General features: G+C 43.3%; 1 protein-coding gene across 7 annotated transcripts; it reads left to right on the top strand.

Annotated features, from left to right (window-relative positions):
- The first annotated feature begins 27 nt into the window (after positions 1-27).
- git2a (G protein-coupled receptor kinase interacting ArfGAP 2a) lies at positions 28-21,609 on the top strand. 7 transcript variants are annotated; one of them, XM_036528123.1, is made up of 22 exons: positions 33-161; positions 492-563; positions 5,992-6,125; positions 6,811-6,923; positions 7,079-7,184; positions 7,501-7,587; positions 7,705-7,835; positions 8,010-8,104; positions 8,214-8,259; positions 8,681-8,686; positions 8,769-8,820; positions 9,170-9,242; positions 9,587-9,684; positions 9,955-10,066; positions 10,179-10,321; positions 10,730-10,879; positions 13,049-13,297; positions 14,468-14,557; positions 17,170-17,252; positions 17,964-18,152; positions 20,072-20,135; positions 21,294-21,609. In XM_036528123.1, the coding sequence occupies exons 2-22, from the start codon at positions 512-514 to the stop codon at positions 21,504-21,506; spliced, it is 2,286 nt and encodes a 761-aa protein (XP_036384016.1). In that variant the 5' UTR covers positions 33-161; positions 492-511; the 3' UTR covers positions 21,507-21,609. The 7 variants fall into 7 exon arrangements, with proteins under 7 accessions (XP_036384018.1, XP_036384016.1, XP_036384015.1 ...); XM_036528122.1 differs by having other exon boundaries at positions 33-563; XM_036528125.1 differs by lacking the exons at positions 20,072-20,135; positions 21,294-21,609 and adding an exon at positions 18,712-19,038 and having other exon boundaries at positions 28-563.
- Positions 21,610-22,495: the final 886 nt, after the last annotated feature.

The following is a 22,495-nucleotide window of genomic DNA, read 5'->3' as shown; positions in this document are numbered from 1 at the left end:
GCTACGTAACTTACCTAAGTTATGAGCCTGGTTAGCGCCAAACGCTAAAACAACGTTCGTATCTTGTTTGGAGAATAAGACTTTTGACGTCCGTGACCCAGAACTCTGACAGGCGGACGTTTTTGTGTCCTGTCTACTGAAGGCAAAAGCCTTAATTCTACGTAAGCTATTTTCTACGCAGTGTTTGAGCTTCAGTCTTCATTCCACGTTAGATATATCCCGCAATTTCCTTTGCTGAATCAAACTGCCTCCGCAACAATGCGCGTTCACGTCGGTTAGAGTTTCCGTCCTGAGAATTGCAGCTGCTGGCTTCCCGTCTGTGTTGTAGAATAAAAACGAAGAGGAAAAAATACTGCTGTTGCTTGCCAATTATATAGCGATTCTTTTTTTCCTCTCAGTTGGACTTGTATCGGAACAGTTTCACACATTCATTTGCTAGCCATCATATGAATATATAAATTAAACTAAACCAATTTTTGACCTTTTTAAAGGCCTTTTATCTGGAAAAAGGATGTCGAAGCGGTTACGGAACAGCGAGGTTTGCGCTGATTGTAGCGTTCCAGGTAAGTGAAAAGATAGCTGGGCAGCTAGCTGTTCTAATAGTAGTCATAATGGAAATCACTGAATAATTCTACTTAGCTTGCTGATAATTAAAGATTCCATACATTTATAGAAAGATTGACGGGGTAGCTAGCTATTTCACTTGCCACTACAGCTAAAAGTGTTAAATGCGCGGCTCCATGGCTAGTTCGCGTGCTAACTAGCTATCTAGACCTATCAACACATGGTAGCCTAACGTTACATTGCTAATATCAGCTGGCTACACTAATTTGCTAGCTCAGGATGGTTAAGATAATCCCCCTTGAGAATTGTATTACTAAAGTGCATGTTTGTAAGCTTGGGAAGCTGACACGTTTTTTAAATCATGTAGATAGCTAGTCAGCTAGCACTGAATGATCATCCATCTGGCTTGCTAGCTGGATATCAGCAAGCTAATGTTGTCTCTAATAAAAACTCATGTCTCCGCCAGTGTAGTGTAGCTATCTTAACTATCCACCATAATTTGCTACTTAGGCAGCTAGCTGGATACATACTGCTGTAAAATTAGTGGTGCTTGCTACCCGGGCTTCGTTTTCAGTTGTGACATTGATACTGAGGGCACAACTTTATGCAAGATGATGTCATGATGCATAACGTCCAAATGCAGTGCTTTTGTAAATTGTACAGTTAAGCCGGATGGAAGCAGATTGTCTGCTAAACCAAAGTGACACTTAGCTCTTAGCCAACTAAATATCAGCAATATATTTCGTACAGTGTTCGGGGGGGCATTGACAGGCGTGTAAGGCGTACAGTATTCTTGGTATGCCAGAATCTAAAGGAATTAATAACAGATGGGTCGTAAGAGAGAGGTGGGATGGGTCACTGCCGTGCAGTGCCTAAGTCTAGTGTAGTTAGTGTGCTAAGAACCCTGACCACCCGAAGAAATTCCCTCCCAGACTCAGGCAGTTGTCGCATATGCAGTGGAGTAGTCTTAAACTGGTCTGCCTGGATTGTTCAGCCTGTTAATTGAAGGGCTCCCCTGCTGTCTTCTGTCTGGGCAGTCAGTGTGTGTGTGTAAAGGGTAAAGTTTCCTGTTCTCTAACATCAGGGGCTGGTGGTGGAAGTGTGCTCTCTCTGTTAGCACACCTGGACAGAGGAATTGTATTTGTGGTGTGTTAAGTTTGTGCCTGGCGGGGGTGTGGCTGTGGCTTTGTACATGGTCAGATTCATGGCAAGTATGGTGCAGAAACTGCCTTCTGGAGAGGTGCTGTCCTCAGGATGACCCTCTTAATCACTTTAGGTCTGAGTTTGGCACTGGAAAAGGATTCACTGTGACAGGAAGGTGCACGCAATGGATTTTTGGAGAATGGTTGTGAATCATGTTCCCTAGTTACCACCAGTAATTAGTACTGTACTGCTGTGCATATTTTTTATTTCTCTCCAAAGTTTTCTTTTTTTTTCTTGTACTTAACTTTTAGAGGATGGGCTGTGTCCCAAGTTAAAGTTGTTGATGCCGGAGTAGAGGACATTGTTGTTTTTAATTGAGGTGCTGCATTCAGTGGTCACCGCCTAAATTATCTTCCACTACACTGACATGTAGCACTGCCAAATTCCCTGTCCTGAATCTGTGTGGAGCTGATAGTGGACGGCATGTACACAGCCGATGTGGATTTTATTGTGAATGAAATTGCATTTTTGTTTTCTTTGTAAATATCAAATAGTCACAATTCATTAAAATTAAAATGTTGATGTTCACCTCTGTTGTATGTGATAGACAACTGCCTCACTTGTTGTCTGATTATGTGGATACAGGAGCGAAGCTGATTGTTGTCCAGTTATCACAGGAAAAACAACAGGATGTGGAGCAAATGAGCTGGACTTTGCTATTGTATTCAGCTTTTTTTATGTGGTGTGGCTATTTAAAATCCAGAGCACACTCCTTTTTCAATGAGCAGTTTTGACAAAGCTGAAAGGGAAAAGGTCGGATTGAATTTTTCTAATGGGGTTTGCCCTCTGCACACAGTTCTAAGGCTGTGATGGCGGTTTGCCAAAATCACACATTTAATTTCCTACTTAGAAGAGTGAATCGAATAGGTAGGCAGAGAAAACACCGCATTGTGAGAAAGTATTTGAAAGAAAGGTCTTAACAAATGACTTTGGGGAAAAATGAAAGGAAGGGGAACAGTGTCTGCAGTTTTGATTTCTATCTTCAACAGAGTGCTAATCATCCTTTGCAAAGTAACATTGGGCCTGTCTGCACTGTGTCACTGGTGCACTGCAGGGTGGCACATCTTAATAGGAGCTGGAGATGAAATGAATCGGAGTGGAGGGGTTTTTTGGTGCAAAGGTGATGGATGGTCGATGTCGTCATGTGGCCCAGAGGGTGGGTGTAGGCTATTGGCAGGTCTCTTTAATTCCCCAAGAGTGGACCGATCGATGCTCTAGGAGTACATGCCTCATTGATGTACCAGTCAGCCCAGGAGCCTGCTGGGTTCATTCAGGTTCCTCACAAAACCAAACGAAGCCTCCTCCACGGCTGGTGAAAGCACGGGCATTGGTTGCCCAGACCGGCCGTTTCGCCCATGTCGCCCTCGACCAGCCGCCGCTGGTCTGAGTATTCTGAGCAGTTGCTGTGCGGTGGGGCTGAGAAACAGGATGGGTTTATTTTAGCAGCCCCCTCATGCCCCTGTTGCAGTGGCACGCGGCGTCAGGCTGAGACAGGAAGGAAGAGACACAGATCTGCACACCAGGTGCTGCGGGCCACCGCAGCTGTTCAAAAAGGCTCGGCGTGGGGCAGCCAGTGAGCCGGCCCGAAGCTGCACGTCTCCGGTTCCCCGACCCCACGCCATTTCAACTGCAGATGCTGTTGTCGAACCTGGCTGGGTGGATGGGTAGTCGATGTGATTTCACAGGCCCTGATTGAGACAACCCCCACAATCACTTGAGGTTTGGTTTGAATGTAGGTGTGCTAAACAAGGCCGAGCCTAGTGGAGCACACCACACCACAGGCACGTCATTGACAGTACATTGCAGAATGAGCAAAAGTCGCTTCGGGTGAACTTCAGGTTTTGGTGCAGGGAAATTTAACATGATTCCAGGTGCATTTTACAGTGCTATAGAGAAGCAGCAGAAAAGACCCTGTAGTCTCACACCACCATCTGTCGTTATTTCCCTTTTCTGTAGAGTTGAATTCATGTCAGTTTTGTAACATGCCGGCTACCACATTTCAGTGGAAATGAGGAAGTGATGACACCCAGTTGCCCAGAATGAGACGACTTTGTGCAGTCTAGAAATAAAGGGGACTCAAGGAAGCAGGCGCTTTTCACATTATAATACTGAGCAAGACTGCAGAGACACCCTACTGCTGAAGCACTCATCTTCAAACAGGGATAACAGATCAGAACATCATTAATCAGTCCCCCCCTTTGTGTTGCTTGTGTCATATGATCCAGGGCCTGCTGGCTGGATGCAAAGGCAGTCTGCCTAGCGCAGGGTAGTGAGAACAGCAGGGATTTGTGGACCCTTTTAGAGAATTTTAGATGGTGTATGTTTGTTATTTGTACCTGCTGGACACCCTGACAATGGAGAACGCTTGTGAATGCTTCAGGAACACCGCCCTGTTTCCTTTGCACTCGTGTACAGCCTCGTGCGTGTCGGAACCCGTGCCGTTTCACCGCAGTGCCTTCTGGCTACGAGACCCTTGGCCATCTGTGCCGTAATTTGAATGAACGAACATGTCCCACCCGAGGTAAACGTTTTGCCATTATGCACGCTGTCGCCTGCGAGCGCGGATTTCTGAATCTTCCGCACCACGGGAATATGGTGTAAAACCACCCGTGTTTCAGCTGCCGTGTGGCCTTTACGTTTTTTTTGTTGTAGCGTCTTCTTTTGCCACAAGAATACTGTACCTTAAATTTTGTCCATGGGTTGAAACAAAAGAGGAAACTGCTACATTGAGCGAGATGAGAATCTGAAACAACTTTTTGACACCCTCCATATATGGAGATGTGTGGTTCTACTTCCTCTTTGTACTCTGCATGACTCTACAGATTAATGTTCAGAAATCGAAGGAGCTTTGGGTGATTGAGTGTTTATATAAAGTTAAATATTATGATCAACTACCTGCATGTTGCATCACTTTCTTAAAATGTGTCCTCAGAGTAATAAAAGGAGGGGTTGGGAAAAAACATTGCGGTGGCAGTCAGTGGAAGCTCCTTGCTCACAGATTGTATTAGGCTTTGACCACTGGGCCTCAAGCAAAAGCGAGCCTGACTTGAGAGGCAGGTTGAGTGTTTGAAGCATGTTTGGGAAAGGACCCCCTTCCAGAACATGTTTGAAATAGTGGCCGGCCTGAATTCGCAGCTGGGTGCAAAGTCAAGCAGCCTGCCAATGTCAGCCAGCCAGGTTTTGAATAATGGATGTGAGCGACAGAATGGCCTTAGTCATGAGGATGGTGTTGGAAACCAAGGAAGGCCGTTATGTTAAGTGGACGGATTTGCGGCCCTGTTTGCTCATAATCTGACCACCGGCTGAAGTTGTAGTTAAAGATGCTCATGTTTATGTGCTGATGGGCATAAAGATGAAGATAGGCGGTGCAGCTCTGCAGCAAGTGTGAAATCTAACAGGTTCCTAGCCAAACAGTTATTTTTTTGAAATAATCTCATAATCTAAGCAGTTTTAGGGAAGGTTTGGGGGTTGGTCTGTGAGGACTGATAGATTTCTACTCAGTACCACAGAAATCGCAAAAGGACTTGACAGAAAACAAAAAAATGGGCAGTTGCTCATCAGGGAGGAAGTCGCATGGCAACAGCTGGAGCAGTGTGGTAAACACCCTTGCAGTGCAGTGCAGTGCAAAGCGACCGTCTTTTTTAAACCTAGCGAGAATAGTCTGTTGCTGTCAAGCCTGTCTAAGTCCCTCTGATTGGTCATTTCTAAAAACAAAAAAAGAGAGCAGTGTGGAAATATATTTTTTTCTTTGAAGGAGTTACTATGTTTATGTTAATGCAAATAAACAATTCAGATATAGCATGCTAGCATGCTCTCAGTTCTGTGAGTTGCATAGTAGTGCAAGATCCTGTCGCTGACAGGAAGTCGTCTTCTCATATTCCTTACCTTGCCAACTAAAAGCTAATAATGCTGTCTGTCTAGTAAACACGTCCATTTCCTGAGGATTTACTACTGAGCCCTGATCCATTTTGTTTCAAATTTATATCATTTGTATCTTTGTAAGTCATTGTTCGTTAAAAAGCAGCTCCTGCAGTATTGATTGCACAAAATTGCAGTGTATACAGTCGACCGTTGATTCTCTGGCGCAGAAAAAAAGCGCCGGATTGGATGTCCTGTCGAGTGAGCCAATAATGCAAGTGCCCCTGAATGCACATTGATTACTAATGGAAGTTATGTGAGATGCTAATGCATTCTGCTATTTGATTTATTGTTTCTTCTGCGCAGAGCCTCGTTGGGCCTCGGTAAACAGAGGGGTGTTGATCTGTGATGAGTGCTGCAGTGTTCACCGCAGCCTGGGCCGACACAGCTCCCAGGTCCGCCACCTGACGCACACGCCCTGGCCGCCTACCCAGCTACAGGTGAGGTCCCCCTGCCCCCACCATGCAGGGGTCGGCTAAGCTTTCCTGCCGTCGCGCTGCACTGTTGCAGAGGCCCCGCGTTGCTCATCCGCGCAGCCCTAGATTGACCTGACAGACACTGCAGTGGCTGTTCTCCTCCAAGTAAAGCGCATGCAGTCCCCTCCCCCCTTCCCTGGTACAGTCTCTGTCAAAGTGTCCATTCATTCACTGGACAGAGGCAGAGGTGAGATCATTAACCTGGCGGACAGTCAGCCGTCATCGTCACGCTTTTCCACGTTACGCAGAGATCAGGTGGCTGCTGTGCTGCTCTTTCTGGGTGATCAGAAAATCCATGGGTAGGGATTAGCGTGTGTCACTGAAGCAAAGCTTTAGGGCGTTGAGTCACCAGGTCCATTTAGACGCCACGCACCAATGCATCCTTCAAACAGTGCTATCGATTGTGCCCTGAAATAGCATCACTTCAAACTGCCTGGCAGATATTTACTGAGAGGGAGGCGTTTCTTGTAACGCTTTGACTTAACATTCTTGTTTTTTATTTTTGCTTCAAGCTTTTCAGTTGTCTTGGGAGCCTTTTGAGGATGTGGAACATGTTTGTTGATGGTTTTGCAGACTGAGAGCTGGGGCGTATTTGCAGTAGACATTAAGCTCATGTGCTTGTTTATAACGTTTGCCCTCTTTTCCTCAGATGGTTCAGACCTTATACAACAATGGTGCAAATTCAATATGGGAGCACTCCCTGCTGGATCCTGCCTCCGTCATGAGTGGGAAGCGCAAAGCCAACCCGCAGGACAAAGTCCAGTGAGTTTCTTACGTCTGTCCGAGTGGTATTCACAGCATTGGTCGGTCTGGTTTAGATGTGTAGGTGCTGATTGAGGGAGCATTATAGCGACAAAAGCTTCATTCCCCAAGGTCCACACTTAACTTCCGCCCTTGCCCTCGTTTTGTCTCTCTAGCCCAAACAAAACAGAGTTCATAAAAGCCAAATATCAAATGCTGGCGTTTGTCCACCGGATGCCATGCCGCGATGACGACAGCTTTACGGCTAAGGACCTGAGCAAGGTGAGAGAGCTGTGGATTCCCTGGAATCTGTTTGAATCCATTCAGTTTAGCCTGAATAACAGTTTGGCTTCTCTGTGTGCTTGTATTTTACTCAAATATATCTTGGAGCACAAATGACTGAAGCTACAGAAATAGAAGTAGTTGATCTTAGTTCTTTGTTGGACCATTTTTGTAAATGTTTTAAAGTGGATTTGGAATAACTGGCCCAGTTATTCTTAGTGATTTTGAAAAGTCTTAAACATTCCAAGGAAAGCCAGCCAATGGGGATTTTTGAATGAACAAGACTCCTTTTACCTGTTCACTTTTTCGCTACCAGCAACTTCACTCCAGCGTCCGGACGGGTAATCTGGAGACCTGCCTGAGGTTACTTTCCCTGGGAGCACAGGCCAACTTCTTCCATCCGGTAAGGCCCCAAAATAGAGCCTGCCTGCAGATGGGCATCAGGCCTCAGCAATCGGTGCTGTGACTCCAAGTGGGTGCGGGGCTCAGACTGTCAGGTTTTCCTGTTTCCCCCCCACAGGAGAAAGGGAACACGCCCTTGCACGTGGCTGCCAAAGCGGGGCAGGTCTCGCAGGCAGAGCTGCTTACCGTTTATGGGGCTGACCCAGGAGCGCCCGACAGCAGTGGCAAAACCCCCATTGACTATGCAAGGTAGAGCCGTCTTATTTGTTAGCGATCTGTGAAGTAACAGCTCGGTAAAGTTTCCTGAAATGAAATTTGATTATCGGCTGAAAGGTTTTCGCAAATGTAATTAGACGAAGGAATATAACGTGCAGGAGAAGGAACGTATTTTTAAGTGTGCACTCTATTTCACTTCTCTTCCAGGCAAGCTGGGCACCATGACCTTGCTGACCGACTGGTGGAGATTCAGTATGAGCTTACTGACAGGCTAGCGTTCTACCTCTGTGGGAGGAAACCAGGTAAGGAGTGAGAACTTGGTGACACGACCAGTTTAGTTAGCTTTTGGTCATGTCTCTCTGTTTATGGCTGGTTGTAATGGGCAATGTGTTTATCCTTGCTTCCTTTCAGATCATAAAAACGGACAACACTTTATAATCCCCCAAATGGCAGACAGGTAAGGTGCTTCTTAGGGAATGACTTCATGGTAACAGAGGCATAGGGAAGGTTGTTCTGTTCTAGACAACTTCAAACACAGATGTGATCACAGTGTAAACCACACATTTTAAAAAGGCCTGGGTTCAAAGCAGTGGATGATATGATATTACATGTGTGTTGAGGAGTCACACATTCCTTATGCAGTCCAGTCTGGACATGTTTCTGGGTCAGCTCCCATGCCCATCTTTAACCTTGAAGAAGCATTCCGTAACTGTCCTGGACATGCTGGAGTAGAAGAATTTGCCCTTCAGACTCTGTGATTGCTGTGATTCATAACAGTAGCTTTAAAGCCTCTTGCATACAAATGTTAAAATATTCTTTTGTATAGCGTCTTTTTAAAAGTTGTTTTCTCTTTTTGCTGCGCTCGTTTAACGGATAAGGAATGTGTAAGTATTTGCTAAATAATAGGCTTAAGTTGTATCTTCTTGTTTAGCTTTAGAGGGATAACTCTTACTTTCTTATCTGTAGCAGTCTGGATTTGTCAGAATTGGCAAAAGCTGCAAAGAAAAAACTTCAATCTGTAAGTATTTTGATCTTTTACATCAAGACCTTAAAGGCAAAATGGAAAACCTCTGTAACATCCTTTAATATGACCTTATTCATGATTCCAACATAAAATAAATATTTCTCACTATCTCAGGAAGTAAGCCTCAGTGTCTAAAGTCATCAGTTTTTAAATCATAAATATTTTGAACTTGTGTTATTATACATTATACAACTCTTAGGTGGAGATCTGAATTGCACACTATCCTGTAAGATTTAATGTGTAATTTTGAAGTCTGTTCTTTTTTTGCGGTTTGCTTTAATGCTCTGTATGTAAAGCTCTCAGTAACACAAACACAACGGATGCTACAAATTCTGCATTTCAGCTCAGTAATCATTTGTTTGAAGAATTGGCGATGGATGTATACGATGAAGTGGACAGAAGAGAAACTGATGCCGGTGGGTCAAAACTGATAGTGTTTTTAGGTCATTAACCTGGATCACTGAATCTCTAGGTCATGGCTGACTATGGAAGAAGCTTTTTGTATGAGTCAATAAAACAATTTATTATTCTGGCAAATGTCGTTATTTAAAGAGAGCAACAGGGAAATTAAAGTCTTAAAAGGCACAGTAGAGTCATTCATGCAGGGCCTAATCAACGTCAGCCAAATGCCACGGGGAGCAACATGAAAGGAAAGCGCAAATCGATACATACAATATTCACAGTCAGAAGAGCGGTTGTTTTGCAAGCACTCTTTGATGGATCCTGCTGAGTCAAAATATCAATGCTCTGTTATTTACAGTATGGCTAGCAACTCAGAATCATAGCACCCTGGTAACAGAAACAACAGTCGTGCCTTTCCTTCCTGTGAACCCTGAATATTCATCAACAAGAAACCAGGCAAGTCTTCTAAGTTATCTCAAAGAAAAATGCATCACTACATCTATTTGTAAAAGTAAAGTAATTACAAAACCTTGGTAACTATAATGAAAGCTGTGTCAGGTTTGGAATAGATTAAATTTAGATCCTCACAGAATTTGTTGGAATATTTCAGTTGTTTTGTTTTACCATTTTGAGAAACTATTGATATTACAGACATTTTGAAACAGTGTAATGGATGAATGTAGCTTTTTGGTGTAATAGTAATTCTCGTGATTCTGTTTTTTGCAGGGGAGACAGAAGCTTGCAAGGTTCAATGCGCATGAGTTTGCAACGCTCGTTATAGATATTTTAAGCGACGCAAAACGTCGGCAACAGGGAAACTCTGTTGCAAGCCCAAAAGGTACCAAACGGTTCCTGCACTCTGACAAACAGAGCAGGCCTTCCTTTCCTTCTCCCTGGAACAAAACCACTCAGGTGTGTTGATCAGTGTTTCATGGCCGTCTCTTTTCTAGAAAATGTGGAACTAATCCTGAAGGGTGTAGGAAGTCGGCATGGAAGTGAAGCCCAGGACAACGACCAGCCTGACTACGACAGCGTGGCATCAGACGAAGACACTGATCAAGAACCACCCTCTGGCAAAGCAGATAGGGCCAAGGTGATGTCTCATTGATTTTCTCTACCAATATATCTGAGATAAACAGCTTTCAAAGAGGAATCACTTTAACTTCTGGATAACATCAGCAGGGAGCTAGGTTAAATAAAATGTGGCTTTTGACTTGGGCTGAACCAACAGCTCCCTAAAAAAATAAAAGATGTTTGTAGTGCAAGGTTTTTTATTTTTTATTAGCCAAACTTGTCCTTCAGTCAAATTCTTTTGACTCGATTCCCCTTTTAAATGTAATTTTACAATGATTGGACATTTTATATATTTTTTATGTTTTGCTTTGGTTTTTTTTGCTTTTAAGTATACTATAAATAAGTAGGACTTTTAACATGGAGCCTTTTTGCTATACAGTCACTATACTCCCATGTAAGCATGTCTCCCCCCCGCTGGCCTCCACAGAGCGTGGATTCAGATCTTTCGGATGGGCCCATCACGGTGCAGGAGTTCCTTGAGGTGAAGAACGCACTGACTGCCTCAGAGGCCAAGATCCAGCAACTCATGAAGGTCAACAGCAACCTGAGCGACGAGCTGCGACTTATGCAGAAAAAGGTACCAACAGAGCTCCGCCACAAGGGCACTAACACAGACACTTAGCCTTGGGCCGAGGACTGGCCTGAGGGGCACACCACTGGGGTCACAGCTCTATCCTCACCATCCTTCTGGAGGGCCACACACTTGGTTATCTGAGGGCTGAACAACAGACTGGTTAACCTTCCTACTTGGATGTAATATGACATCGCATTCCCTTTAGCACCACTGCACAGCTTATCATTACGTCAGGTGAAATTGTAGGTCATTGAATGTAAAAAAGCAGTAAATTGAACTAGAGTCAGGTGGACAAATTCAATTTTTTTTGCAGACAGTATGAAGAATCTGCAGCCATTTTTCCTCTACATTAGCATGTTCCATTCAGTGAGGATTTGTACCCAGGTTGATGCTTTATGTGTGTTTTTTATTGTTGTTTTTAAAGATCACATCACTACAGATTCTGCTGTGGTTTTATTTATAATCTCTTGGGCTAAGTATCAATTTACAAACATAAAAAGTGTCACATTTTAAGGACAGAGCCACTGCAGTGTTTGCAGCTGAAGACTGTTACGTTGTAACCTTGCCTTTTCAGCCTGAAGTCTTCCAGATCATGCTTGTTTTGAACATTGAAGATTGTCAATGCTAAACATGTTTTGTTCTTGTCTTTTTTTTTTATCTTAGTGGTTTCAATTCTGGGCATGCACATCACAGGGCGCAGAACTATCCAATAGTGTTGAAGGGGGGTACTTCATATTATTGAAAGGATCACAAGTGCCTCACAAACTTGCATACATTTTTTTAGCGGAGTTGTCACAGAATGGCATTGTTCAAGAGGAGAATTTGGTGACTTGGGACTTCCCAAACGCACACATTGGTCTGTATTTCTTGAAAATAGAGAAGTCTAATTATCGGCTTTATCTTGTGACAGACTCTCGATTAGCAAAGCAAAAAGTAAAACCGGGCATGTAATGCAGTACAAAAGAACTCAAAAGATGTTAAAAAAGTAATGAGTACCAAATGCATGCACTCTTAATAGGGCAACTTAGACGAAACAAAAGTGTGGAATCAGATCTCTTTACATTTGCCCTGGGGGAAACAGGAGCTGGTACTGAATCTCTGCTGTAGCCACTGGAAGTCTCTTAGAAACTTTTTGTTGGAATACCTGAGTCATGTTTTGATCTTGTGTGTTTGTAGTTTTATGTGTATATTTTTGGTGTGAATACTAATTAGAATTTTATATTTTCATGCAATAGGAAAAAGTTCATGTTTGAATGACTGAAAGTTGCTTCCTCGTTTTTACACAGATCACATTACAAGCACAGAAGGCTTTAAGACTATGCCTGAAATAACAGGAATATGTGACTTAAATGCCATATCTTAAACAAGAGTTAAGTCAGTCAAATGTGTTTAAATACAAAACTAAGCTATTCATTAACAGAGGCCCTTGGATGTTCCAAGAGATCACATGGGCGTTCCTCAGTGATTGAAATGTATGTGATTTAGCTGTGTGGGCTGGCATTGTGTGAACGTATGGCTGATGGAAACTATCTGAATTGGCCTATGACAATTACCCCTCAGCAACCAAAATACATTTCCCTTCTAGTTCTGTTGCAACCACGGTTCGTACAACCGTTTCATCTCATCAGATCATTATTGCAGAAGTATTTAACCTTTGCTGATCATTTCCCACTTCCTCTCAGTATTCAATCCTACAAAACCAGATTTCTTTGGCTTCTGTTTGCTCCTTTCTGTTACTGCCTGTGCATCAGTGGTATGGTGTCTGTCCGTTGTCCTCTCAGTCATCTCTGACAGAAGTTGTATTTCTAAAGTAAGGCTTGCCTGCTGCACTCTCTGCTTGCTTTACATTTTGCTGTGCTTTTGTTTTTTTTTACGCTCAGCATGTTTAACACTACAGAGAGGATGTTGTTGTACAAAAAGTATTAGTGAACATGATTTGTCTTGGACACGATTACAGTATAAATGGGTGTAGTAAGATTTGATTCCATTGGTTCACAACTCAACACTTCTCTTCCTTGAACACCCTGCTCTTCACAAATTCACGGGTAGAAAAAGAAAGCGTAGTTCACGTAAGCCACCTATTTAAACTGCTTTTAAAACCAGCACAGGCTACAGAGAAGACCGGCTTGCTGCGAAAGCACCTCTTAGCGTATTGCTGACCGTCTCTTCCAGCTTCAGTCGCTGCAAAGCGAGAACACCTCTCTGAGGCGGCAGGTCACAACCAATATCTATCAGGTCCCCAGCGGTTCAGACTACCCCGACCCTTCCAGCCCCTCTGCCCTGAAGCGCCGGCCTTCTGCGCGGGGCAGCCGCCCCATGTCTATGTATGAGACTGGCTCGGGGCTGAAGCCCTATCTCCCCAAGGGAGAGACCCCCTACCCAGAAGAGGGTATCCCCACTCTGCAACCCTTCCCGCCTCATGTAAGTAATACCTGCAATTAGCCTTTGCCATTCTTTTCTACTTCTCAAGCCTCAAGTTTTTTTTTTTTTGTTTTGGTTTCTTAGTTGTATTTTCTTCCCTCTTGCAGCTATTCTTCCTTGTTGTTCTATTACTTTCGTAGATAGGACCATGCTCCTTTAATGCAGTGTCCTCTAGTACCCTGAGGAACGCCTAGCATCAGCCAAAAACAATGCCAAGCTATCAGTTAAACACACAGCTAGTCCCATCCTGCTTCTCAAAGCAAAATGCGAGGGGCTGTGCTCTTATTGCAAGAGCAGGGCTCCCAATGTCTCAACTTTCACAATATTTTAAGGATATTCCGTGACTTCCAGTGATTTCCTGAGTGCTTTCCGGTAGCGATTGTTTGAATAGGAACAGCAACAAAAAAACTATGAATGAAAATCTGAGTGATCCTGGTGTAACTGAGAGTTTGAACTTCTCTGAAATATTGTGAAGGTTTGTACACCATTTCAAATTAGTATTAAACGTGTCTTTGAAGTATTTCATTGCTTTTGTCCTTTATTTTGCCTATATGAGATCATCTGTGTTTGTTCATTATCAGCCACCTTTATTTTTTACAAAGTAACTTGAGGTGCACTTTGCATTTTAGCTTGCAATATAGAAGAAGCTGCCTTTTTAGATGTCTAGTTTTTTATATTTTGGAAGTATTTGGTATTTGTCCATATGTTTAAATTTTTGCACTTGTCTTAGAGCTGAATAGATGTAGCCTCCGATATTAAATGGTTATGTTAATGGAATTTTTTAATCACTGGAAGGTTGTCCCCAGCAATTCTACCATTTTCACACCCAAATGTTTCCCTGCCATATCACTTATCATTCATGTACATGTAGTATGGTATATGTGTGTTTTTATTTTCCTTTTTGTATGAGTCTTTTTCCCTTATTTCCCTTTTGACGAACACGTTTGGTGAAGATATTGCCTCCAAGCACTGATCCAACATCAGTTTCAGCATTTGGTTGCAGTGAGCATTAATGCTAGCTGATCCATCTTGGAAGAGTGCTTGAGGGCATTATCTAGCCAGAGCAGAAGTTTTCCATTTTGTTAATTTTTTAATCTCCTCCAAAGTTTTATTTATTTATTTATTTATTTTTTACTTTTTTATTTTTAATTTGGTTTGAACCCTTTCTAGATCGGGAGAGGGGCTTTTGTGACCACCTCTTCATCCCTCCCCTCCTTCCCTTCCACCCTGTCCTGGTCACGGGACGAGAGCGCGCAAAGGGTTAAGTACCTCCTCACTTGGTCCGAACCCGGCAGGAGCCCCCTGCCGCCTCCTTCGTCCCTTCGAGCCCCCTCCTGCCCTGTCCCCCTCCCTTCCCCTATGCATGAGTCATCCCTCCATCACCTGTTGGCTGCCTCCATCACCAAAACATATCTCCTTCACCCTTCTCTCCTGCCCTCCATGGCTTCTCAACTCGTTGTCTGTTCCTCGCGTCCTCCAGAGCTCGTACCCTTGACAATGCGGCAGCTCCGAACAGAGGCAGTAACCTGTGTTACTTTCTGGTCAGACTTCCAATGCACTTCATCCATGGAGCAGCCATTGGAGATATTGTTTTGTTTTACAGGAAGATTTAAATTAATGATCAGTGTTTATGATCTGTGATTTATCTGTGATTTTTATAAGTGCATACTGTGATGTTTGCAATTGGTTTGAGGGAAAAGTTTTATTGTACATGTGTATTCTTGAACTGGCAGCATATCCACCCATATGACTGACATACTTTGCTCATATTTGCATGTGACCATTACAAAATTTTGATTGCGCTCGTAAGAGCACACCACAGTACTAAATGCCTTGTTAAATTTTTCACAAAAAATATGCTGGTCATTGATTTAGCATGCATCCAGGCTTTCTTAATCACAGTTTTTCTCATGGTAAAACAAACCTTATGTTAAGCATAAGTTGATATGCTCTGCGGTTTCTTTTTAATTTTATTTTTCATGTTGGCTTTTGTTTTTGCTGGCTTTTATTTTACATTTTATATTTGTTGAATGTAAGTGTCTTCAGGTCCCAGACTCCCCCCCCCCCCCAGCCAGCTCCAGCGTTGGGTTATGCGTTATGGCTCATCATTAACCTGACTACGCAGCCATAACCCGACAGCTTCATCCAGCATGTTCACGCGCTGAAGTAACACAGAACACCTCTCTGGTTATCCAGGAGTCCCTCTCTGATCCTCGCTGTCACGAACAGAATTGATCCGTGCTCAAGAATTAAAACCTTGTGACCAAGCGATCCGTTCATTTACCCCCGGATGGACAACGTGAAATGTAACCATTCGCTTATACTATAGCGTGCAGTCTGGCACCTTGCCCAGCAGATCAGAAGAGGAGTTTGTGTGCACTTGGGTAAAAAGAAAGGGTATGTATGTGTGTGGTTGTCTGCAGCTGCTTGTCATGCTCCCTTGAAAATGCAACTCCCTGCCTGTCCCTTGCAGGGAAGGGGATTTGCATGAATGCGACAGTGCAGAGTTAATGCTGTACGCTCAGAGCTCCCGAGCGCGCTGCAGAGCAGGATCTGTGGGTTTATTATTCCCACTGAGTCACACTTGGCACAGCGGGGTAAACCATGTGATTCGCAATCAATTAGATAATGCCGTAAAAATACCAGTTTAACATGACATTCGAAGTATGCCCTATTGCTCAGTGCTTATCTTGTAGGATGAGTCATGTGAAATCAGTGTGTGCCTACAAATACTACTGTACAGTGTCGTGTTGCCGGTTCCCCAGACTTGTAGCATTGCCTACAGACTTTGAGCCTGATTGCATCAGAACTTTGACTCAGTTTAGTAGCCACTTCAATTTAATTAAGACCCAAGACCAAATTAAAAACATGGCTGAAGTTCTGATCGTCAAAACCAAGCAGAAGTTGTAATTGACAGTCTGTATGCGAGTCAAAGTTTTGATTTAATGCAGATGGTTGCATTTATGTGAATGTTAGCCAGTGGTTTTCAGTTCAGTGGAACTTTCTGGACTGCACTCGTCTGTGTGTGCTCCTAAATGGAAAAGTGAACCGGCAGTGTTTGTAGCTTTCCGTGGGACACGTGTGTTCCTTCTCTTGTTTGCTGCTCTGTGCTGAGGTCTGCTGTGTGCAACATGTCAGCCCCTGTTTTGTATCAGGAGTTCAAAATGTTTGAATTGACTTCATGTAGGCAAAGCACCTCGGTCACCTTGTGTCTAATGCCGTGTACACACTGTTGACTTTTGGTTATTGATCATTGTTATTTTCCAAGTAACTGAACTCGGACTGAACCCCCGAGTTATTTTCTTTCAGCGAGGGAAAAAAAAAAAACTATTTGAACCCCCAGATAACCTTTTCTGACTAACTCTGGCAATTAAAATCATAACTGCTTCACCATGACAACATTGAGTCCATGCCTTGCTTTGAGGTTTTGTTTGCTTGTTTCATGCAAAGTACTTGTGTGTGTTCTCTTTTCAGTCCTGATTTCAGTTTTTACTTTGATCATTGCCATGTCGTATTGGTCCCATTGATTCATTTGTGTAGATACCTATCAGAAAGTTCAAATTGCCAAAATTTATATAATAATATAATGGAAAATTGTTGAGTTGGTTCAGTAATTTAACATGCCTATAACAGTTTTATGCAAGGAGGAAATTCATTTCTGTTTGTTTTGTAAATTCGTATTTTGCTGTGTTATATTTAGTGAGGATCAATCTATATTCAAACAACATGACTTTGCATCAAAACAGCTAAACTGGCCCCTTTCTGCAGTATTCCTCCAATTTAAATTAAATTTAAATTGGATTCAGTTTTAAATCCTTGCATTAATTGTGGCAGACCCTGTTACTGTCTTTTTTTTCTTCTTCATATTTTAGGCCTCCAAGCTGGAAAAGCAGAGCAGCATGCCAGATAGTGACTATGACAACACAACCAACGACTCTGAGCTGGACGACACGGGGTAGGACTTTTTACATACCCTCTCCCCTTCCATGTAGGATTTGAACCAACCGTCCTCTGCTCCTTTATACTCTGTGCTCTCTGCTGCCTTCCCCACTACTGAACTTGGTCTTACACTAACCCCTGAATCATCATATAAACCTTGTATAAGCAACGACAGTACCAGCAATTATAGAAATTAAAATGGCAGTTAACTAATGTAACCTGAGAACTCAAGTATACTTTCTGTGTCCTTGTGGAAAAACTCATGATCCAGTCACATTTGGTATTCTAGTTTCATCTTAGGTCTGATATTTAGTCTTGTTATTGTGGATCATTAGAGTGGATGTTTAAAGTGAGCTCCATGAATACATTAAGACGCAAAACATTAAGATTATCTCAGACGCAATGCCTGGATTTGTAGTTGTCATTTCTTTATTTACAAACTTACTGGCATTTTCCTCTGTTCTCTTGTAATTAACGTTTCATGTTTTCAGGCTTTCATTAGGTGAGGTAATGAGAAGCCTTAGTTAATCCAGGGATAGGTGTACAACCTTTAACATAATGTGTGTTATATACATGAGAAACAGTTACCACTATGATTGCTCACTATTTTGGAATTCGGTGGTTAGTGCTCACTGAGAAAGAGGGTTGTGAATACTTTGCCATTTTTTGGGAGGTTTGGAGTTGCCAAATATGAGACAGTGCTGAGAGTCTGCCTGTCTCCCCGCAGCCTGGGTCGGAAGGGCAAGCTGAGGAGCAGCGGCTGGCAGGGAGAGGGCTCCATCCCGGAGCTGGACGACCTGGAGGCGGAGCCTGACTCCACCCTACCCAGCACCGAGGACGTCATCCGCAAGACTGAGCAGATAACCAAGAACATCCAGGAGCTCCTTCGGGCGGCGCAGGAGAACAAGCACGAGAGGTGAGGTGGGGGGCCGGCCCGGGGGAGGGCTTCGGGAAAGACGCGAGGAGCCAGACCACACCCTCCTGCAAAGCTGGAGGTAATCCATCCCCACGCCACATGGTGCCTGTTCCCCCGGTCCCTGTAGGAACTTGGACACGGTGTCTGAGACAATCCACAAAACACAATGTTCCACATTCACTTCTTTCCCCCACCCATTCATCTGCTCAGTTTTCCTCCCAGTCTGCTCTCTAGTTTCTCATCCCCGCTCACGTTTTATCCCATCTCAGACTGCTTTTACTTTGCATATTTTCATGATCTGAATATGTCATTAACTTCCTTTTATTTCCTTGTCTCCTTTGCATAGTTTTTTTTTTCCCTTTCCATTCTGAAGTGGTTTTAAGAGAGTACAAACATTCTTGATTTTTGCTTTCACCTCCCCTATGATTTCACCTTCTCTATTTCTCTGTCTCCTTCTCTTCTCCTCCTCCTCCTCTTCCTCCTCCTCCTCCTCCTGCTGGTCGCGCACTGGGCATTTTTGGGTTGCCGTTTTGTGGTTCCCGCTCTCGGCTCTAAGCAGACCCTCTGAGCGCGAGGGCGTGCGCAGGCTCAGGCACAGCCTGGGCTGTTTCAGTACCCTGGTGCCCTGGGCCGAGAAGGCCCCCTCCCTGCAGCCCCTCAGCCTCCAGCAGCCCGACCCTGCCTCCTGGTACTCTGGCCTCTGTCCCTGCCTCCCAGGCACAGTGTCTCCTCTCTCACTACATTGTGCTGCCCGGGCCTGCATGAACGGCAGTGCATCTGACAACAAAAGAGCCTCAGAGAGCGGCAAGGGGGGCGGGCTGTGATGTGCCTCGCTCTGTCTGCTGCTAAAAGGCGCAAAGCGCCTGCGTGATCTCGAGAGACCACAACAGCCCTTTTCAGCCATTGCTGTTCTGTCAAATGATGTGATCTAAATTTTCACATATCAGTGTGCTGGTCTGGAAGCAAATATTCTGGTGCTTTTGATTCCAAAGGGCAATATTTGCTTATGGAACTTTCTTTCTGTGTGAGTGGAAGTGCACTGTATATATGAGTATGAAAATAACTTAATCTTCTGAACTTCGAAGATTCCACGTGCAATCTCAGTGAAGGCTGAATTGCACATAGTACCAAATGTAAAGAACATGAACCACTGCCTTTCATGCACAGCCTTGGACTCCTTTCTCTGGTCTTTATGCTCTAGCTCCTTAGCTGTCCCCTCTTGGGCAACCCACATTTACAGCTGTTTATTTCATTTATGTTGTTCTGTTTTCTTTACGCAAACAAATCAGACCAAACTTTCATACATCAAAACCACGGAGCACAACTGATGGGTTGTAATATTCCAGGTATTTGCTGTTAGTGTTTAGCTGGCTTTGAATGTGTGTAGAGTAGAATTATGGTGAAATAGCATATCTTGGTTCTAGATTATATAGATACAGAACTGTTACTTTCAAACCAGGACAGTGTAAGAGTTGTTTTGTATTGGTCTGCTTATATATTAAATGCAAATACATTTTTGTATGAATATATAGCTCTGAATCTCGGCTGGTTATGGTTTTGTTTATTATATGTCTTTTATGGAGTTTATATTATGGTGGAAATTTTGGCTCTAGTGTGCCATGTTAATACAAGATTGTGAGCCAGTGTTCACAACAGTTTAGCCTTGCTTTGTTGTGTGTTTGGTATAAGTGGTATTATTATGAACCACAGATTAATGTACCCTGTAATTCTCTGTACCCATAATTTGGATTTACATTTCATGTGGACTTCTCTTGTACGAAAAAAAAAAATGATTTTCTTGGATGGCAAAGAGGTAATTTACTGATCTAGATGTGACATTTCCACTAACCCCAGAGTGAGCACACTTTATTTAATTTTCCTTATTTAACCCCACACTTGCTCTCTTCTCCCACCTACAGCTTTATACCATGCTCAGAAAGAATACATGTTGCTGTGACAGAAATGGCCGCGTTATTTCCCAAGGTAAGGCTGTAGTGCCATCTGCTCATGTTGCTGCACATATTACCTGAAGGACATTGGCCAAGTTCAAGATTTAGTTTCAGCTTTATCTTCCCTATCAAATTGATACACTATGAAAAAGATATTTGGGTCTATTTGCATACTAAGATATTTTATGAAATATATTTTTAGAAAGCACCAGGATTCATTGTTACCAAGTCAAGTGTTCACATCTGCATGCACAATGAGTGCTGCTTTTAAATTGCATTATGTTCATTTAGCAGACAGTCGTATCCAGAGCGAGTTCCATCAAGAGAGATAAGACGTTAACAACCCAAGTTATATAAGTAACACTGCCAGACCTAGTTAACAACACTCACAGTGCAGCAAGTATAGGCACAACATCACTCAAGCATCAACACAAGTTAAATTATGCTACTTTGAAACTAAGACAACCTAGAATCTGTATGCAGCTGAAATAATAGTGACATACTGTGTGGGTCTGAATGCAACTTAGAATTTCTCCCCCCAAAATTGTTTCAAAAATGCAATTCAGATGCACAATATGTATTAGTCAAAAATTGCTAAGGCTAAGTGCTAAAAGTGGGTTCCATTGCCAAAAGCCATACCATTTGACAGTGTGTAGCCTATTCGTCTCTTGTTTTGCTAGCATAGTGGTAGCAGTGACCATGGTGAAAAGTGTTGAAAAACAGGGTAAGTGTCCTAGGGATTGAGAAGCAGTTTTCACAAGATCATGGTCATGAACGAAACAGAAACGTTAATTTTTTTCCCCATTGATGAAGTTGTATTATGTTTGGATGGTAACATGCATTTTTGTCACTTTTTGAATTTATCCTCTCAAAAAGGAGGTGTCCCTTTATAAGAAGGCCTGTCTTATGTTAGGGCTAGTACTGAACTTGCATACAGCTGTGCATATTAAAGAAGCAGTAGTAACTGGAGTGGTAGGCAGTTTCCTAGACCACCAGACCAAAGTACACTGTATTAACGAAAGATTTTGAATCTTAGTTACTGTACTTAAACTCTAGTTTACAGGATGGCTCAGATATTGAGCAGCATAAAATACTTAGTCAAGTGGGAAGCAAGTATTAGAATATTTTGCGCGTGTATGTGCATATCTGTCTAACCCCTGGCTGTCTGTTTTCCTCGGACCCGCCCCCTCAGAAGCCCCGCTCAGAGACCGTACGGGCCTCCCTGCGCCTCCTGACATCCAGTGCCTACCGGCTGCAGTGTGAGTGCAAGAAGGCGGCACCGGCCGAGACCGGCCCTGGCCCAGACATGCAGCTGGTCACCCAGCAGGTCATCCAGTGCGCCTACGACATCGCCAAGGCCGCCAAGCAGCTCGTCACCATCACCACCAAAGAGAACAACAACTGACCACATCAACAGGGAGGCCATGCGCTGACCCAAAGGCCCAACATTTCTGCTTGGTTAACATGTTATTTGCCTTTTTTTTTAAAAAAAAAAAAAAAGAAAAGAAAAATGTAATAATTGGAGACACAAACATTTTTTGTTCCATTTTTTGTTGTTTTGTATTTTATATCAGTATTATTAATATTTGCATGTTATTTTTTTATTTAAAGAAAATAAAGTTTAAAAAAAGGAATAACAGTTCCCAGCAAGTATAGCCTAATGCTATGGGACAATGCCTGCTCTGCACCAATATTCAAAAATAATGTGCCGTTTATACTCGTGGAAAGTAGGGCAGTAAATGTCATTTGAATTTGTTTTGAATGGGTGTGCTTCCACTAAGTGAGTAAAAGAGGAAAAGTTTCAGTCATTGGAGACGGGTTGGAAGGCAGAATAGCGGAAGAAGCTGTAAAGGGGCTTGAGAGCATTTTTCCTGAGAGGATCTTTTAGGCTCAGACAGCAAGCAGCAGTTCTCTTTGTAGACCCAGCAGCTCCTAGTGGAAATGTGTGCGTCATACAAGACTCCCTGCAGTGTTCCTCCCTCAATAGAGACAGAAAAGCCACTCACTTTACCTTTTTTCTGTTCCCTTTTCTGTTAGTATAAATAGGCCTTTGGTTGATCATGTGCTTTCATTCAAATTTATTGCACAGCACTCCTTTTGAGCATATGCGCCCGCCCCCCAGAGCTTTTGGTGCCGCAGAGGAACGAATTGCACTTCTCACATGGGACCCAAAACGAACAGTCATTACTCAGTACTCCACTTTAATATCCCAATACATCAGTCTCTTTCAATTTAGATTCCATCCGCACAGTACGCTTTAACTTCAAGACTTACCCAGAACATGGCTGGAATCTGGAAAATGAGCCGCAACGGTCAAATTCGTCCTTGAGGTTGTTCGTATCGAATGCAAAGCTTGTGTCCCTCTTTCATGTCAAGGCCCAGGAACCAGACTGA

Source organism: Megalops cyprinoides, chromosome 4, assembly GCF_013368585.1.
Source record: "Megalops cyprinoides isolate fMegCyp1 chromosome 4, fMegCyp1.pri, whole genome shotgun sequence".
Lineage (NCBI taxonomy): Eukaryota > Metazoa > Chordata > Actinopteri > Elopiformes > Megalopidae > Megalops > Megalops cyprinoides.
Note: the sequence above shows the minus strand (reverse complement) of the source record. Positions and strands in the feature narration are given on the sequence as shown.

What these genes read in the sequence shown, in the direction of transcription:
- git2a (XM_036528123.1), top strand. Translation starts at nt 512, where the DNA reads ATGTCGAAGCGGTTACGGAACAGCGAGGTTTGCGCTGATTGTAGCGTT. An exon ending in ACCCCCATTGACTATGCAAG is followed by an intron (nt 7,836 to 8,009) that starts GTAGAGCCGTCT and finishes CTTCTCTTCCAG; the next exon opens with GCAAGCTGGGCACCATGACC. An exon ending in CAGAAGAGAAACTGATGCCG is followed by an intron (nt 9,243 to 9,586) that starts GTGGGTCAAAAC and finishes TGTTATTTACAG; the next exon opens with TATGGCTAGCAACTCAGAAT.